Here is a 19686-nt window from a genome sequence, read left to right on the forward strand (position 1 = left end):
CCGGCGCCATGATTCTACGTCACCGCGGGAGCAGGAAGTACCGCGGCCGCCATCTTACTACACCCAAACCAATGTAAACACTGTGAAGGCACCTAGTAAACATTAGATAAAGTGCTCACCTTTTATAGTGGGATGGGTTATTAGGTTTAGTATTTTTCCTATGTCTTAAAGAACTTGTGGCTCAGCAACTCTAAAACTCCTAGCTGTCAGGGCATGCTGGGAGTTGTAGTTTTGCAACATACAGAAACACTACTGTAGAAGTGGGTTAAATGGGCAATTATGTTTTTTAGTTCTTATCTCAGTTATTTCCATCTACAGCAGTCATTGCAGGCTGCCCCCATGAGAAATAACATCCATATTGGAACATTCCCATTGTTCATAGGAAGTTTGGTCATATGCGATGCCCTGGCCCCTGGGGGCCACTTCCGCAGTGCTGGTGTTATGAGCGGGCAATGACCGGGGCAGCTGCAGGGGGTTATACTTGTCACGGTATAGGCCTGAGGGCGGCACAGCTGTAGGGCCGGTCTGTGGAATCTGCGGGTGATGATGGGCATGCGATTTCTCGCTGCACCTAGTCAGGGCACCAGTTAGTGGACACCAATGCCAGGGTTCAGTAACAGCGGTTTTATTATAGATGAGGTAACTAGTAGCAACAGTTCTGTCTGGTTGCAACCGGGTATATAGCAGGCTTTGACAAACAAGGCAGGAGTAATGCTGCATAGGCAGGGAGAACACGTGCCGGATGATGGGAGTAGGAGTATGAGAGAAAGTAGCGTTGCTGGGTGGATTAGCTGGAGAATAATACTTGCTGTGAATACTTGAAACGATGATGAGAGACAACGGAATGACACCCAGATGAGAGAAGGAACTCCGGACACTTGAGCAGGCAGATACAGCCGAAGACTTGAATACAGCAGAGCACCTGAGCCACACTTCTAGTGGTGAAGTGGGACCTGCGACTTGTCCAGCTCCTCTGAGGTAGGAGAGAGAGGACACACACCACCTCCTTGCTTGGAAGCAGGGGTAAGACTCACTTGTCAGGAGGAAGTGGGAGGTCACATGGTTGCCCCTGGCCAGAGCTAGTCGGCCATTGGAGGAACCATGGTTACAGGGCACTGGCACGGTCAGGTGATCAGCAGCCTTGCATACCACTGTACAATGTAATAATACACAGGAATATATAAGAATATGCATGAGAATACACATAACCAGAGAATACCAGGGGAATACTAGCAGCAGTTGCAGTGCAAACAGTTACCAGAACAGGCATTGACATAGCAATAGAAAAGGAGCATAATAGGAGTAGTAGTCTGCATGTTCTGGGACACTGCACATACACCCCACTTATTGGTTTGCTACCCCTTGTTTAACCAAGTTCACCCTATGGGAGTCACTACAAGGAAGAAAAGCCATAATTACAGTCATCAATAATGTATCTATCTATCTATCTAGGAGCAAGACAAATCGGGGAACATAGTGCACAAAGTGGTCTCCGTATCATCACCCCCACTATCTGACAAGAAGGGCAGAGTTATAAGGCAGGGATGGGGAAACTAAGGCTCTACAACTGTGGCAAAACTACAATTCACATCATGCCTGGGCAGCTGGTTCCCCATCCCTGTTATAGGGGGTGCAAGATACCATAGTCATATTGAGGTACCATATGTATATTGAGGTTCTCTACACATCCCACTGTCAGACCTTATTGTTGTCACCTTGATGTAGTGCATCCCATAAGTCTTACACTGTATTGTATGTACGTTTGTAATTTTATTATTGCGTATGGTGTATGACTTGTATATAGTTCTGCCATGTCGTCCCAGTAAGAAATGCCATGTAAATGTGTTATTTGTATTACATTTTATTGCTCTGTACGTTTGTTTTTTACATGGGGTTGCGTCACAGGTTTATGCTGTGTTTCCTGTGTTAGGGTATGTGCACACTATGGAATCCCAAGGGAACACCCACTCCACTGCTCCCATAGACTTCATTCTACGGTTTGACAGATTCCGCCGTCCAGCGGATTCATTCTACAGGCGGATAGCGGAATCTGTCAAACCATAAAATGAAGTCTATGAAGCAGCGGAGACGTGTGCGGCCGCGAGCTGCGGAATCCGTGGTGGGTGTTTCGACGGATTCCGTAGTGTGCACATACCCTTATACAGCACAGGTGTCAAGCCCTCCAGCTGTTGCAAAACTACAATTTGTAGCTAAAGCTTTGGCTGTCCAGGCATGATAGTAATTGTAGTTTTACAACAGCTGGAGTGCCACAAGTAGGTATACAGGCCTATGCTACATTTACATGAAGCGATAATTCGCCCAATCGAACAATTAACGATTTTGAAGCAACAATTTTTTTTTTTTATAACGATCAGCGTTTAGATGGAACGATATATCGTACAGAAAATCCGTTTTGCGATCGCTTAAGCCTATCTCACACATAGGTAAAATCAGTGAACAACTGTTTACACGGAACGATCGGCGAATTTTTTGCGAACGACGAATGACGATTTAAGAACATGTTAAAAGATCAAAATGAACGATTTATCGATCGTTCTCTGTGTTTACACGTACTATTATCGTGCGAATTCGATCGTTATCGCGAAAATTTGCCCAATAATCGTTCCGTGTAAACGTAGCATAAGGGTCCATTTACACAGAAAGATTATCTGTCAAAGATTTGAAGCCAAAGCCCGAAACAGACTATCAACAGAGATCAGGTCATAAAGGAAAGCCTGAGATTTCTCCTCTTTTCAAATCCATTCCTGGCTTTGGCTTTAAATCTTTGGCAGATAATGTGTCAGATAATCTTTCTGTGTAAACGGACCCTTATGCTACGTTTACACGGAACGATAATCGTATATGTAAACCCGGCGAACAATCGATAAATCGTTCATTTTGATCTTTTAACATGTTCTTAAATCGTTGTTTGCAAAAAATTCGCCGATCGTTCCGTGTAAACAGTCGTTCACTGATTTTACCTATGTGTGAGATAGGCTTAAGCGATCGCAAAACGAATTTTCTGTACGATATATCGTTCCATCTAAACGCTGATCGTTATAAACTTGGCATTAGATGTAGGAGTTAAGTGCCAAAACTGCAAAAAATCCTCCCCATTTCCTCATCACAACAGATTTGGAGCAGAATGGCATACATCCACTTAGGTCTCTTGCCTGAAATCACCATATGTGTCACAGATTTCCTGTTGAAATCAATGAGGACCTAAACTTATATAGGTTTCAAGGCAGAATCTGTGTTATGCCGCTTCCTTTTTTCTGTTGTGGTAATGATGCCATCAACACTGAGAAGTAGAGCATTAAGCCTACCAGGAAAAAAACACACAAAAAAACCAACTTTAGTTGATAAATTTATTACAAATGTTAATATGATGATTAGAGATGAGCGAATCTCAAGCATGCCTGGGTCCGTCCAAGCCCAAGCGTGCAGCGTTTGATTAACTGTGACTGCAGAAGTTGGATACAGCCCTAGGGAGTCCTGGAAAAGATGGATACAGCCTATGGCCTTTGGTGTATCCATGTTTTCCAGGTAGTCTTAGGGCTGCATTTAACTTCTTTAGCCACCGGTAATCAAATGCTGCACGCTTAGGCTTGGATGGATTCGCTCATCTCTAATGATGATGCGTGCAAAAACATTGTCCTATAATATAATATAAACCTTCCAAATCACACTAGCCCTAACAACTATCGCCTGAAGGGGTTAACAAGTTTATCTTAATAAGGTGTAATGATTGTATGAAGAACATTTCGTCAACTTTCTTATATACATCAACTTTCTATTATAAGTTCCCTTCCTGTTTGAAAAACATCTGTTTGCTGTCAGTGAATGAAAACACTGGAGGAGGAAAGCCAGCCCTGCCTGTAAATAGTAGTGCTCTCAATTACTGCTAGCAATGAGAGATCTTGAATAAGCTTTATTAATTTAAAAAAAAAAAAACAAAAAAAAAAAACTTTTCACCTGTTACACAGACACATCAAAAGTTTATATATATACAGGTTATGCCCTATACCTGGCATATACTTCATGGGGAAAAAAAACTTGTTGGCTATGAAAGGGGTAAGGTTGATGAAAACTTCAGCTTAAAGTGGTCACTTTTGGGGGCATTCTAGGAGGCCTTTGGGTTGGGTTTAAGTTCAGATCGTGACCGAGTCTGGAATGAGTGGGGTGAGAAGTGGGCAGCTGAATGCTTCTCCCCCAGTTCTCTCTGTTCTCATAGACTTATGGTGCGTTTACACAGAGAGATTTATCTAACAGATTTTTGAAGCCAAAGCCAGAAATGGATTTGAAAAGAGGAGAAATCCCAGTCTTTCCTTTATGACCTGTTCTCTGTTTATAGTCTGTTCTTGGCCTTTGCTTCAAAAATCTGTCAGATAAATCTCTCTATGTAAACGTACCATTAGGGGCGTATTACACAGTCCGAGCGAGCACTGATTTACTAGTTCGGCACTCGCTTAATAAGCCTATTACACAGCTCAAGAATTGTGCAGCAAGGTCACCGCTGGAACTTCAGAGCTGGTCTCTGAAGTGACAGGCCGCTCAGCCAATCACTGGCCGTAGCACCGTTCTTTTTCAGACAGTGATTGGCTGAGCAGCCTGTCACTTCAGAGACCAGCTCTGAAGTTCCAGTGGCGGTTGCAGAGAGGGACACCAGGGAGCGTGGACAGGTATGTATATGTTTTTTTTTTCTTAAACACATTTATCAGCCGTCATCAGCAGCTTGAAAGACAATGATCAGCTGATGATTGTTTCTTCGCACACCGTTCTCTTTATTACACAAATTGATTATCTACCGAATCAGTCTGTTTGGGCAGATTATTGTGCCGTGTAATAGGGCCTTTACACTGAGAGTCTGTCCAGCTATGGAGCTTGGAGGGAACACACTCTCCCTGTTTGTTCTACTGATTGGTCAGGGTATGATCACCCAGCCTGATCAAAACCTTTAAGCCCCCAAAACAGCCATTTTGGGCAAGATTTGTGTAAACCCCACCTCTGTAGTGAGACTAGAGACGAGCAAAGTTGCCGAAAGTTCGGGTTTCGCACAAACTTTAAAGAATCAGAATTTGAATCCCGCTGCCTGGGCTAATTCACTCATCTCTAGTGAAGACCAGTTTGCAGAATCGTCCTTCTACAATGGGATCTGTTGGCAAATATGATGCTACAGGTTCATATAACTATATAGACCTGTTTTTCCCAACTCCAGTTCTCAAGGACCACCAACAGGTGAAGTAATGAGGGTTTATAATTATAGCCAGTACATTAGGTATCATCACAGGTGTTCTTTGTATGGGATATCCTCATATCTCAACCTGCTGGTGGTCCTTGAGGATGGGAGTTGAGGAACACTCGTATAGACCATGGGGGTGATTCATCAAACCCCTAGCAACCAATCAGATTCCACTTTTTATTCCTCACAGACTCTTTGGAAAATAAAAAGTTGGAACCTGATTGGTTGCTAGGGGCAACTGAGCCAGTTTCACTTTACACCATGTTTGATAAATCTCCCCTCATATATCCATGTGTCCTGCACTGCCCTCCACAGACCTTACACTATACATAACTCAGTGTATTAGTTTTGCGTGGAGTGTCCCTTTAAGGATGTCCATTGCCATGACAACAAGCAGCAGTGGTCACAAGCAGATTACTCGGCCTCCTCCGTGCTCACAGAGGCCTGGGCACCCTCCAGCCCTTCACTAAGCAGCTGTATCTGGCGGCTCATCTGGGAGGAGAGGCTCTCCATCCTCCGCGCCTTCTGGCGCAGCCTGTGCAGCTGTTTGTTGTAGGTCTCCTTCAGCTCCATGTAGCAGTTGTGTTCATCTCGGTTTTCAGGGGTCAGCAGGGTCCCACACCCCATGTGACACATCTCTCGCCAATACTCGCAGCACTGGCTGTGGTCGCCCACGTCCTTCCTGAAGACCTGGGCAGGACACCCTTCATTGGAGCAAGCCACCAATCCGAAAGCGCAGGTCTCTGCGTGCTCCTCGCTCCTGAGCAGAGGGAACAGGGCCGGGCAGCCATTTTGCTCATTGGGACACTGATCATAGAAAACAGATACACATAGATGCTATCATACAGGAATAAAAAAAAAATAATAATTTCTTTAAAAAACTATACCACAGAAGTCTACAGGTTGTGTGAAGTACTGCAGCTAAGCCAAACTGCGTGCATGTGTACAAGGAGCTGTGGGCCAAACCACAGCTGTCGGCGTATGGCCATCTTTAAGGAACTGCAAGAGAGGCTCCTTGATGTACTCCTGTGATTTCTAGATACGTCTTCTAAAGCTGCCCATATGTTCTAGACCAATGCTTCTCAAACTGTGATTGGGGCCTCACCAGTGAGGGGCCCCCTAGTTGTTGGTGAGACCCAGCTGGGGAACCAGTTTTCACAAATTAACTATGATCTGCACAGTCCTTTTGCTTTTTGCAGAAATCTCTATTTTAGCAACGTTATTAATCGATTTTGTACTAATTTATTATTATATAAAGCTTAGGAGGGGGGTAAAAAAGGTAGCCCTAGCATTATTTTCAGCTTTTTAATAGACTTTCACCACATGTAGTGAGGCCCAGGCACCCTCTTGGTCAGTCTGGTGAGGCCCTGGCATTGCCTTGATTTCTTGGGTGATGCTCCAGTAGAAAAAGTTTGAGAAGCACTGTTCTAGACAAGGAGTCAGAAACTTTCGGCCCTGTAGGTGTTTCAAATCTACAATTCCCATCATCATGATAAGAATTGTAGTTTTGCAACAGCTGGAGGGCCAAAGATTCCCATCCCTGTTCTAGACATTCATTGGCCAAACACTAGTTCTCTCAACCCTGCTCTACCCTGTACGACCTTTCAGTGGTGGTAAGCCGCTGCCAGACACTTTATTTCCTATAAGATCAAAGAATTAGGGATATTAAAACCCCAGTATGCCCGATCCGTCTTCCTCTGATTTGTATGGCCACCGTACCGCCACATGTCCTTTACCTTGACTTGGAGACGGTTGATTTTCCTCTTCAGTTTGTGCATCTGTACATATAGTTTACCCTTCACTTCGGTCCTACAGCATGGACAGGTCTGCTGCCTGGGAAAGGGAAGTTCCGTTACTTTATGTGTTCATTCACAAGCTTAAAGGAAATCTGTCAGCTCCTGGGCCACACCTAAGGTGCTGACAGTGTGCTGTAGCTGGCAGCCCCCAGTGAGCATGGTGCCTTTTTGGTAATTTTCCGAGCAGCGGATTATGTACAATCTTATGTCAATCTTATCTTCAGGAGATTCAAACCAGAGAATGAACTGCTGGCAGGTCTGTAAACAGGTAAGTTACCCCTAGACCACAGCTCCAACACATTAGGGAGAAGAGATTCAATTAAACATAAGTGTTTCTATTAGACATCATCTCTAGTCAAAACCAGCATTTAAAATTTTTCTACATATTGCTGCCCTGTTGGTAAACATAAACATGTCATTCTAACTTGTCTCAGGAGTGACAACCTGCTCAGCCAATTACTGATTAAGACAGGATAGCACTGTGGCCAGTGATTGGTTGAGAAGGCTGTCACTCCCAAGACCAGTTTGTCTCAGAAGTAGCGGAGCCGCAGTCAGCGGGGGACACAGGAGAGACCGCATCAGGACACCGGGAGATAGCAGAGAGGTAAGTATAGCATGTTACAGGGCAGCAATATATAAAAAATTGAAATCAGATCTGTCAATGAAGCCCAACCCGAGCATCCGTTGACGGATCTGATTTCATTATGTGTCTCTAGTATTGTAGGTTGATAATATCCGGATGTGAAATGGATCTTATTTTACCTTCAGCTAGGGCTGAACGATATGGCCCAAAAATAAAATCTCGATTTTTTTATTTCTTTCCTTGATATAAATATCGATTTTTTATTTTATTAATTTTTTGGTTATTATGATGGGTGTTGTAGCAGAGGCATAGTGGTTAAGGGGTATAGTAACAGTAGAAGCATAGAAGATAAGGGCCGTAGTAGTAACAGTTTTGGGACTAGTATTATCAGGAGTGGGGATAATAGAGCAGTATTAGTAGTATTGGGGGTAGTAGTAGAGCAGTATTAGGAGTAGGATTGGGAGTAGTAGTAGAGCAGCGGCCCTCTGGGTGGGTGGGTGGGTGGTTGTTATGGGGGCGGGGGGCGGCCGCGGTCCCGTTCTGACCTGCAGGAAGAACAGCTTGCCCAGAGCACCACGGTTCCCCCTGCAGGTCGGACGGCATTTTTTGAAAATCGAATTTACAATTTAAGGAAATTGAAATCGATTCTGAAAATCTCAGTGAATTGCCTAGCCCTACCTTCAGCACAGATCATATATATAACATATTGCACACACTCTACCATTCATTCACATGGTGGCACCACCATAACATAAAGCCAGGAGACTGTGGCAATACCCCCCCCCCCAGCCATCTCACCTCTTCAACCACTGTAAAATACATTTTCGGCAGAAGATGTGCCCACAGGAGATCATGACCGGGCACCTCAGTACACCATGGCAGATGGAGCACAGCAGATCATCATCTGGATTCTCCGTGAATATATCTAGATCGTATCCACCTCCCTGAAAATATGGAATACTTATATAGAGGTGCTATCAGATCATTGGTAACATATCAGTAGCATACTGAACCATGTTTTGTTTTTTTTGTTTGTTTCCTTTCTGTTTTCTGCAGCCCCTGATAATGGCAGCAGAAAGCAAGAGTGGATAAAGTGTCACAAATAAAAAAAACAAACAAAAAAAAACAACGAAAAGTATTTGACCTCACACAAAAGTTTTGATCAGTCATGTTCTTCGTGCTAAGCTGCTGCTAGAGGTTGCCGGGAGCTCTTAGCTAGGTGCTTCACTTCCCACCTCATTGATCAATCCAACAGGCTCCATTGCAAGTCTATGAATCCCATCTCCTGCAAGTTAGATTAACCCCTTAACGACATCGGGCGTAAATTTGCGCCCTGGTACTTAACGCAATCATAGCAGGCCATCTTAGCTTCTCGGCACGGGGGGTGGTTAACACCCCCCGTGCTTACGATCGCCGCTATTGGCTGATCAATTCAGATCAGCCAATAGCGGCGATCGGAACCTTTCCACGTCATCGGTGACCCGATAACCCGGAAAAAATGGCGGTCGGTGCTGTCCGAGGACGGCACTGACCGCCATTACTTTAAAAAGTAATGGTGGTCACGGTGCCACCGGTCGGGCCGGTGGCATGGCGATCAGAGTCCACAAAAATAGTAAATACCTGCTCTGGACCCTTCAGCTAGGTAGCTGAGGGGTCCAGAGCAGGTATTTGTACATTACTCACCTGTCCCGGGGTCCTGATCGGCTTCTTCCGGGTTTGCGGCGTCCTCCGTCATTCCGTCGGGTCTTCGGCTATTTCCAGCGGTCCCCATCGTCTTTTTTCGGCTATTTTCGGCTCCAGCCTCGTTTATTTCCGGATTTTGCGCTCTGCTGCCCTCTAGCAGCTACAGGGATGTTCAGAATGTAGAAAAAGTTTTTTTTTTTTCAAATTTTTTTTTTCTATTTTCCGCACCCTATCGCCGCTGAGTGTTGATCAGCATCGCATGAAAGTGCGCTGCTAATCACCAACTCCTCCTTTTTGGCGTAGGGTGTTTTTTTTCTATATTCTACTGCCACGGTCTGCTGATAAGTGCCGCACATAAGTGCGGCATTTATCAGCAACTCCTTTGTTGGCGTAGTTTTTTTTTTTTATACTTACTGTAATAAAACACGTAAAAAACACTACATTACACCACACTACATTGAATAAAGTTTGACACTACACCACTACATACCCCCTATACTAGTCCCCGTATAAAGATGGCCCCCAGGGTGTTTTCGGCGTCGGACGCATACGTTATTATTGCCTCCGACACTGAAACAGCCAATGAGGATGAATGGGGGGATCCTTCTTTCCTCCATTCATCCTCATCATCCAGTGACGTGTCTGGGGGTAGCGTAGCGTACGCTGCCCCCCAGACACGTCTTTTCCGCCAGTACCGTCCCAATAAGAGATGACGGTATGAAATTCTCCAAACTCTGTGAGAGTACCTCAGGGTACACTTACAGATTTAGGGTACGTGCACACTGCGGAATGGCGAAGGATAACCCTTCGTGCATTCCGCAGCTGGCACCCGCCGGCGGACTAATGCGGGCGCGTGTCTCCACCCGTGTCATAGACTCCAATCTATGCATGGGCGGATTCCATCGTCCATCCAAAGAATGAACACGTTGGACGGAGAGCAGAATCCGCCCGTGCATAGAATGGAGTCTATGACACGGATGGAGACGTGCGCCTGCATCACTCCGCCGGTGGGTGCCAGCTGTGGAATGCACGAAGGGTTATCTGTCGCGATTCCGCAGTGTGCACGTACCCTTAGAGTGTATGATGGAAGGGACACCCGAATCCAGCCCCCAGATGCCCCCCCCCCCCCATCCTCCGAGTTAGTAGGGAGATAGTTTGGGACCTGATCTTCCCACTGCTGGATAAAGGTCACCACCTGTACGGGGATAACCTTTATACCAGCACCCCCTCTTCTGGTCCCTCGCTGCCCGAGCTGCTGTAGCTTGCGGCACGATCCGAAAATATCAGAAGCAGTAATAGAGCCCTAATATTTAGCAGCCATGGAGCGGACCCAGCGCTTCTGGATATGAGGGACCCCGTATCGCACAAGGACATTTTCCAGGTGACGTCCCCCACACTGGAAAACAGGAGACCCCAGAAGAAGTGCAGAGTGTGGGGTAACGGGGATCAGGAAGGACACCATTTTCCAGTGTGACGCCTGTACTGATCGCCCCGGCCTCTGCATACAGGATCCCTTCAAGGCGTACTACACGTCATTGGGGTTCTACATTATCTAAATTCCTTCCCTTATTCCTATTTCAGGGGTCACGTTGATCCAGGGATTATTCTGATCGCAATTATGGAGTCGGGAAGGAATTTTTCCCCTGTGATGAGGCTACTGTCGTCTGCCTTACGAGGGTTTTTTGCCTTCCTCTGGATCAACACAGGTTGAATTTGATGGACACCTGTCATTTTCAACCTTATAAACTAATAATTGGCCTAATACCCCCAAATAAATTAGAATTGTCCCTTTTCCCCAGCTAAATAGGTATGGCCGCCAATTCCATTAGAGGATGCCATGATGCAATTACAAAGCCTCTGTGCGGCCAGGACAGTAGAAACCCCCCACAAGTGACCCCATTCTGGAAACTACACCCCATAAGGAATCTAACAAGGGGGGCAGCGGGGATATGGCCCCCTGGTGACGGCCACATTTGGGACGTGAAAATGAAAAAAATGGTATTTTTTATTTTCTCGGCACATGTTCTACGTAAGTGCCCGTCACCAGTGGGGTCCATATGCTCACTGCACCCCTTGTTAGATTCCTTATGGGGTGTAGTTTCCAGAATGGGGTCACTTATCGGGGGCTTCTACTGTCCTGGTAGCACAGGAGCTTTGTAATTGCGACATGGCCTCCATCCTCCATTCCAGCCTCTAAATGGCGCTGTCCCTTTGGTGGCTTGCCCTGTGCCCATATGGCACATTATGCCCACATGTGGGGTATTTTCGTACTCAGAGGAAACTACCCTACACGTTTTGTGTTCATTTTCTTTTTTAACCCCTTGTGGAAATGGAAAAAATCAAGGCTAGACCAACATTTAGTGTAATTTTTGTAAAATTTTTACTCTAAATCATTAATCTTGTCATGATTTTTTCATTTTCACAAGGGGCTAAAAGATAAAAAAAAACACTAAATGTGTAGCGCAATTTCCCCTGAGTACGGAAATACCCCACATGTGGACATAAAGCGCCATGCGGGTGCAGGGTAAGCCTCCGAAGGGAAGGAGCGCCATTTGGTTTTTGGAGGTTGGATTTGGCTAGAATAGATGATGAACGCCATGTCGCATTTACAGAGCCCTCGTGCTGCCAAAACACTGGAAACCCCCCACAAGTGACCCCATTCTGGAAACTGCACCCCTCAAGGAATCTAACAAGGGGTGCAGTGAGGATATTGACCCCTTGATGACGGGCACATCTGTGCCATGAATGTGAAAAAATGAAAATATTCCCTTTCACGTCACATTGTTCCACATTTGTGCCTGTCACCAGTGGGGTCCATATGCTCACTGCACCCCTTGTTAGATTCCTTGAGGGGTGTAGTTTCCAGAATGGGGTCACTTGTGGGGGGTTTCCAGTGTCTTGGCAGCACGAGGGCTCTGTAAATGCGACATGACCCTTGAAATCCATTCCAGTAAAATCCAGCTTCCAAAAGCCAATTGGCACTCCTTCCCTTTGGACGCTCGTGCTGTCCCCGCTTGGCACTTTATGTCCACATGTGGGGTATTTCTGTACTCGGGAGAAACTGCGCTACACGCTTTGTGGTTTTTTTTTCCTTTTATCCCATCGTGAAAATGAAAAATTGAAGGCTAGAACAACGTTATAGTGTAAAAAATACATTTTTCTTTTTTCACGCCACATTGTTCTGAAAATCTGTGAAGCACCTGTGGGGTCCAGATGCTCACCGCACCCCTTGTTACATTCCTTGAGGGGTCTAGTTTTTTGAATGGTGTCCCTTTAGGGGTGTTTTTTAGGTTTTGGCACCCCAGAGCCTCTGCCAACCTGAAGTGGTACAGTCAGAAATTACCAAATATAACTGAGCCATTGAAATGCACTAGGCGCTCCTTTGTATCTGAGGCTTGTGGTGCCGTCAAATAGCGCAATAGGGTCACATATGGGGTATTTCTATAAACTGCAGAAACGGGGAAATCAATATTAGGGTGAATTTCTCTAGTAATAAGTTTATAAATATGAAAAATATTGGATTACAATAAAATCTGCACAGAAAATTAAATTTTCTAATTTCTTACACACTTAGCTTTTATTTCTATGACTCCCCTAAAGGGTTAAAACACTTTCTGGATGTGCTTTTGCAGAGTGTGGGGGGTGCAGTTTCTGAAATAGGGTGCTTTGTGGAGCTGTCTAACATACAGGCCCCTCAAATACACTTTAAACCTGAACAGGTCCCTAAAAATATCTGATTTTGAAATTTTACTGAAAATTTGCTGCTTATGTTTTAAGCTTTTTATTGTCTAAAAAAAATGAAAGATCGTTTAATAAATGCCGCCAACATAAAGTAGACATGTTGCTAATGCTATTTAATATATAATTTATGTGGTATAACCACTTTCTGTATAAGCAGAAAAGTTTCAAAGTTGGAAAAATGCATTTTTTCACAATTTTTCACATTATTTGGGGTTTTTTCAAAAATATTTGTTATAAATATCGACTCCAATTTACCAGAAATGTAAAGTACAATATGTCACGAGAAAACAATCTCAGAATCAGACGGATAGGTAAAAGCATCCCGAAGTTATTAATGACTAAAGTGACACAGGTCATATTCATAAAATTTGTCATTAAGGCCATTTCAGGCTCTGTCCTTAAGGGGTTAAAGGTGTTATCCAGCGCTACAAAAACATGTCCACTTTCCCCCTACTGTTGTCTCCAGATTGGGTGGGGTTTTGAGACACAGTTCCATTGAAGTAAATGGAGCTTAATTGCAAACCGCACCTGAACTGGAGACAACAGTAGGGGGAAAAGTGGCCATGTTTTTGTAGCGCTGGATAACCCCTTTAAATCTAAGTGGCAAGCCAGAGAATGAAGTGCAGATCCGCTATACCTAGTGATTGCTGGGAAGCTCAGCACCAGGACCTCTAACCAATTAAAACTTTTAACCTGGCAAAGGTTTTTTTTTTTTTTTTTAAGAGACACTAAGATTTTAAAGGGCAATAGCACAACTTTAAAGCAAATGTACCTCGTTTTGGGTTTTTTACAAGAACAGACCAGCACCAGTCTATTCCCAAGCACTGTCCCAGCATGAAGCACTGGAGGCGGCCCACCGGCCCCTAGGGTGATGAGACCCCTCCCCTCTGTGATATGGCTCCATTGATTCTAATGGAGCCACATCACAGAAGGGAGATAGTTTCATAACACTGGGGGCTGGCAGGCCGCCTCCAGTGCTTCATGCTGGTGCCCAGTAATCGACTTGCGGCATGCGTGGGAACCAAGCGGTGGTTCAATATATATAAAAAAAAAAAAAAAAAAAACAACACACACCACTAGCATCCCCTCAACAGTCTGTTGATGTAAAAAAACAAACAAAAAACCCCCCACAAAGCAATGTACCTAGTGGTACACTTGCTTTAAAGAGATGAGCGCAACTGGAGTATGCTTGAGTCCGATCATGTGGCATTTTAAGAAGTCAGGGGTTGCAATTATTTTTGGAAAAGACAGGAGCAAGGGTGGAACATAACCACTACTCACCCATCCCTGTGCCTGTCCAGCACCAGACCTCCCCCCCAGGATCATCTGCAGACATCACAAGCCGGCTGATTGACAACCTGCTCTCCCAGCCGGGACGCCACTCCAGTCACTGATTGGTTTAGCAGGCTGTCCAGTCAGTCAGGCATGTTCCTCAACTAATGACATAACTTGGAGGGGTTAAATGCCCTCCAGCAGAGATCCAGGAGCCGGTGAAGTGGCACTTCATGGGCACAGGGAAAGGTAGGTAGTGCCTTGTTATGTGTCCCCCCCCCCCCCCGGGACGACTTTTTTTTTTATCGCCGAACTTTCCCTTTACTTATTGGTGGCTGACGTTGGATGCAGCCCTAAGGCTGCCTGGAAAACATGGCTACGACCATAGGCCATATCCATGCTTTCAAGAACTCCTTTGGCCTGCATCCAACTTCTTCAGCCACCGGTAATCAAATGCCACTCATTTGGATTCTTCAGCATGCTTCAATTACGCTCATCTCTACTGCATAGCAAACCCCAGCCACTCCAACTAGTCATTTATGGCATATCACCTTGCTATTTATTGCCTACTTTAGATACGTTTCCTAAGCAATAGTCCCTTAAGCTAATATATATATATATATTCTAAATATATTTTAGCACTCACATCCATAGCATGTTCTGCTTTGAACTTTGTCTATATCATACAGCTCCATGAAGCCTTAAACCTATTACATCGAAGTACAACAGATATCACTTGTATTCTATAGGGGACATAACAGGATAGGTAAAAGGATTATTGAGAAGCCTGGAGCCCATAACATTGGCCGGCATTGACAAAGCATTCTCTATTCTCTGGAGACCTTTATGACACCTCAGCACTGGTGATGCAATATCCATAGCACACACAACCTGCTTTACCAGGAATCCCTATCCCCTCATAGCCCTCTACATACCATATCAGTGTATAGGTGGTACACTCCAGCGCCTCAGGGGGTCTGTCACACTACACTTACCACCGCCTGTCCCAGCGCAGCCATCCACCGCTCAGCTCTTTCTAGATCCATGTCACATTCATTACACAGATCATGTGCAGCCAGGGCTCCGGCCGCTGCAAGCCCCACCACATCCCCCATTCCACACTCTTCCAGCCGTCAGCAGCTATTGGCTCCACAGATCAATGGGCAAATAGTTTACTAGCAGCGTATTGTCATCAGCACCAGCCCAGAGGGGTCAGTGTGCAGCCATTGTATCAGAGGTGGGAAACAAACAATGATAGAACAAAGTAACAAAAACACACAGATCTATAGACAAAATGCAACTTTATTTCCTGTACAGTAAAAATTTGCATCAATCAAGTTGCCTAACTGGGCAACACATCTATACATGACTGTACAAAGTTCCCCTCCATACAGATACAGCCTAGAAGATACTCAGGAAGGTGAACGGCATATACTTCAGGCTTATTTACATTTTAATGTTTTTGCCTAGAAACAGGAGCAATGTCTTTAGATTAAACAACTCCCAGCAGTCTGACCCTTCAAATCAAGATAGGGAACCTTTAGCCCACCTGCTGTTGCAACTACAGTTCCCATCATGCCTAGACAGCCAAAGCTTTGGCTGTCCTTGCATGATGGGAATTGTAGTTTTGCAACAGCTGGAGGACCAAAAGGTTCCCCATCCATAATCTAGGTATACCAGAAATATTTTGACCACCGTTTCAGGATGAGCCATATTATAAACCTAGTCTAGAACTGTGAACAAGAACTGACCCATTGACTCCAGGACTCCACATCCCTATATGTCTCCTGTGGTATCAGATCCTGTGAAGTGCAGCCTCCATGGATGGGACTCGTTTCTCCAGCACATCCCACAGATGGATTTCATGGAGGCTAAGTCACCACCGTGATGTCTTTGTCCAGAGCAGTATCTGCAGCCAAGCGTTAGGGTATCCCACGGCCATTAAGGGGGAACTTTGTTTGTACAATGGTTGGGTAGGTGGTAAGTGTCACAATAACATCCACATGATGCCAGGACACAAGGTTCCAAGCACTGCCCATCACACTGCCCCTGCCAGCTTGTCTTCTTACCATAGTGCATCCTGGCACTCTCCGTTAGCTCCCAGCAGCAGGACCCCCAATATCCAGACACTTGTTACCCATCTTACCGATAGGTGATAAGTGTCTCTTTAGGAGTAGAAAGATCTTCAGTCACCATCTGAAGCCCCAAGTTTCACTACGCTACGCCACCTTCTTTCACTGCTTTATGGTCCTTTCCGGATTTGCGCTTGCCCGCTGCAGACCCTTTTGATGCTGGAGAGGCTTCACTATAGTCTATTACCAGTCTGCGCTTATATAGCCCCATACGCAGCAAGCTGCGATGCACTGTGTGTTCCGACACCTTTCTATCACATTCAGCATTGACCTTCTCTGCAATCTGTGCTACAGTAGCTCTGCTGTGCGTCTGGACTAGATGGACTAGCTTTTGCTCCCCATTTGCATCAATAAGTCTTGGTCGTCCATGGCCCTGTCGCCGGTTCACTGGGGGTCCCTCCTTTGACCATTTCTGGTAGGTGCTAACCACTGCGAATCGGGAACATCCCACAAGACCGGCTGTTTTGGAGATGCTCTGACCCAGTCGTCTAGCCATCACAATCTGACCCTTGTCAAAGTCACTCAGATCCTTACGCTTGCCCATATTTCCTGCTTCTAATGCATCAATCGCAGGAGCTGCCTCCACTTGGTGCCCGATATACCCTACCCCTAGATAGGTGGCATCATGGGAGTCACTCCAGCCATGATATTAGATCTTCTGACAGGTCATCAGGGTGTATTCTCTATACAGAACGATGCCTAAAAAAGGAAGACAAGGGCAAGTTAGAATTACCTAGAACATCTATCAAAGAAGCAGCCATATACATCTTCCATATAGGTCCAGAGAAGTGTTGGAGCACGGGTCTCATTACACGCATATAGATTATGGGTAATAAGCTTAATGCTCCTTATTCATGTAGGCACAAGGATCTTACTAAAGGCTACTAAGAGGCCTGAAGTAATTTTCAGTATGTGCCAAGGTGAAGAGCAGATCGTGCTGCAGAATACAATATAATTCAAATATGATACAGTAACCTGTGTACAGCAGGGGTCCCCGCTATACTATACACACACCCTGGGGTCTCCTGCCCCTCTATACACCCTGGGGTCTCCTGCCCCTCTATACTATCCACACACCCTGGGGTCTCCTGCCCCTCTATACTAACCACACACCCTGGGGTCTCCTGCCCCTCTATACTATCCACACACCCTGGGGTCTCCTGCCCCTCTATACTATCCACACACCCTGGGGTCTCCTGCCCCTCTATACTATACACACACCCTGGGGTCTCCTGCCCCTCTATACTATACACACCCTGGGGTCTCCTGCCCCTCTATACTATACACACACTGGGGTCTCCTGCCCCTCTATACTATACACACACTGGGGTCTCCTGCTCCTCTATACTATACACACCCTGGGGTCTCCTGCCCCTCTATACTATACGCACACTGGGGTCTCCTCTATACTATACAAACAGAGACCACCAGCAGATACTATATACATACACATACTATGTACTCACTTCTGGCTACCGCTGCAAGGCCAGAACCAGTACTGACCTGCTGCCTATTGTTACTCTCCACCTGCCTCCATACATCGAGGTTTAACAATCAATCCCCGGAACAACAATACCGGATGCAAGCACCCGAGTATACCGACTACCGACTCTAGAACACCCCAATACTAACAATGCCCGCGCTGCCCTCTCCCCGCTCCTCACCATCCTCCTCGTAGCATGGGTAAGAAAGAGGCGGAGTCCGGCCTGGGCGGTTCGTTTTATACAACTCCCTATAAGGGCATGGCCGTATTGCGCATGCTCGGTCCAGGGCTCACGTTCTCGCGAGATGTTGCAGCGAAAAGATTCTACTTCCGCCGCCTTCGGGTAGAATTAGAAAGTTATGGCGGGACGTTATCTGTGGGGTATCCGACCTGTGTGTCCGCCTCAGGCGAGAGCGGGGCGATATAACCATGGTGATACTTTCTATATTTTAGGGGCGCGGCCTACAGGTTACTATGGTAACCATTGTCTCCATGACAGGGCAGTATGGCGGCTTGTATACGTCCTGCCCTGTGAGTGGACGTCACTATGGCTGCTGTAATACAGACACTTAGCACTGATTACTCCACATCTTGTAGCTGAGTGTGTACCAATCTGGCAGGGCATGATGGGAGTTGTAGTTGAGCAGCAGGTGGGGTCTTCTGCTGTTCCTCATCTATAGCTATAGTGCCAGCCCTGTATTTAGAGTTCATGCTGCCCTAGGCACTTTGCACGCAGAGGCGCCCCCCCCCCCCCACGTTACTGTACATGCATGGTATATACCCTGGCACTTGGGTGCCGCTCTGCTTGATGCCCGCTGTGATGGAGGAAGGAAGGAGGCCGGGGACGTCTTAGTTTGGGGACTGGTTCTGTCCAGTGTTGGACTGGGGCACCTGGAGCCACCAATATACAACCAGTGAGACACAACACGCTGACCCCGTCCTTTCCTGAATTCATCTGTATCTGTGACAAATCTCAGAACACCCTCCATTTATACAGCTCTCAGGGTATGCTGGGAGTTGTAGTCTCTGAGAGGACAACCCTGTAATAAATCACTGTATGCAGAGTCTCCTGGTGGCTGCAATCTGTGGGTGACAACCATCAGCCCTGAAGGTCCAGCAATACATCTGTCTACAGCAGCAGCTATCAGAGGATTGTACTACTGCACTACAACTACCAGCATATCCTGAGGGCTGCAGACTGTCAGTACATGCTGGGAGTTGTAGTGCCTGCAGCTGTTGTAGTTGGGTCCTATAAACTGAATGCTTTGTGGCATATAAGAATACATAGATCTGTGGGGGCTAAGTGCAGGGAAGTGACCCCAGAACATCACTAATAGGGGGTAGAACAAAAACATCTCCTATCCCCTATTAGTGATGTTCTGGGGTCACTTCCCTGCACTGAGCCCTCACAGATCTATGTATTCTTAAATGCCAAAAAGCATCCAGTGTATGATGCACCTAGGACCCAACTACAGCAGCTGCAGGCACTACAACTCCCAGCATATCTTGAGGGCTGCAGACTGTTCTGGGAGTTGTAGTGCCTGCAGCTGTTGTAGTTGGGTCCTGGAGGCGTTGTGGGAGATCAGAATACATAGATCTGTGGGGGTTTAGTGTAGGGAAGTGACCCCAGAACAGCACTAATATGGGATAGAACAAAAGCATTTCCCCCTATCCCCTATTATTGCTGTTCTGGGGTCACTTCCCTACACTGAGCCCCCACAGAGCTCTGTATTCTGATTTCCCACAAAGCCTCC

The 19686-nt window shown here is 46.0% G+C and overlaps 1 protein-coding gene, 1 long non-coding RNA gene and 1 other non-coding gene across 3 annotated transcripts; all 3 read right to left on the reverse strand.

The window, feature by feature from the left end:
* Positions 1 to 5526: 5526 nt before the first annotated feature.
* Positions 5527 to 15432, reverse strand: RNF151 (ring finger protein 151). Its single transcript, XM_069984927.1, has 4 exons — positions 15313 to 15432; positions 8420 to 8565; positions 6979 to 7075; positions 5527 to 6049 (listed from the first exon to the last, which is right to left on the reverse strand). Exons 1-4 carry the CDS (start codon positions 15430 to 15432, stop codon positions 5657 to 5659), a joined length of 756 nt encoding a protein of 251 aa, XP_069841028.1. The 3' UTR covers positions 5527 to 5656.
* A 169-nt stretch (positions 15433 to 15601) lies between these two features.
* LOC138800420 (uncharacterized) lies at positions 15602 to 18213 on the reverse strand. The gene is made up of 2 exons (XR_011364460.1): positions 18114 to 18213; positions 15602 to 17148 (listed from the first exon to the last, which is right to left on the reverse strand). It is a non-coding gene; the product is annotated as an uncharacterized lncRNA (long non-coding RNA).
* LOC138802236 (small nucleolar RNA ACA64) lies at positions 17236 to 17363 on the reverse strand. Its single transcript, XR_011364712.1, has one exon. It is a non-coding gene; the product is annotated as a small nucleolar RNA ACA64 (small nucleolar RNA).
* Positions 18214 to 19686: the final 1473 nt, after the last annotated feature.

This window comes from Dendropsophus ebraccatus, chromosome 9 (assembly GCF_027789765.1).
Source record: "Dendropsophus ebraccatus isolate aDenEbr1 chromosome 9, aDenEbr1.pat, whole genome shotgun sequence".
Lineage (NCBI taxonomy): Eukaryota > Metazoa > Chordata > Amphibia > Anura > Hylidae > Dendropsophus > Dendropsophus ebraccatus.

What these genes read in the sequence shown, in the direction of transcription:
- RNF151 (XM_069984927.1), bottom strand. Translation starts at nt 15,432, where the DNA reads ATGGGGGATGTGGTGGGGCTTGCAGCGGCCGGAGCCCTGGCTGCACAT. An exon ending in ATTTTACAGTGGTTGAAGAG is followed by an intron (nt 7,076 to 8,419) that starts GTGAGATGGCTG and finishes TCCCTTTCCCAG; the next exon opens with GCAGCAGACCTGTCCATGCT. An exon ending in TCAACCGTCTCCAAGTCAAG is followed by an intron (nt 6,050 to 6,978) that starts GTAAAGGACATG and finishes TTCTATGATCAG; the next exon opens with TGTCCCAATGAGCAAAATGG.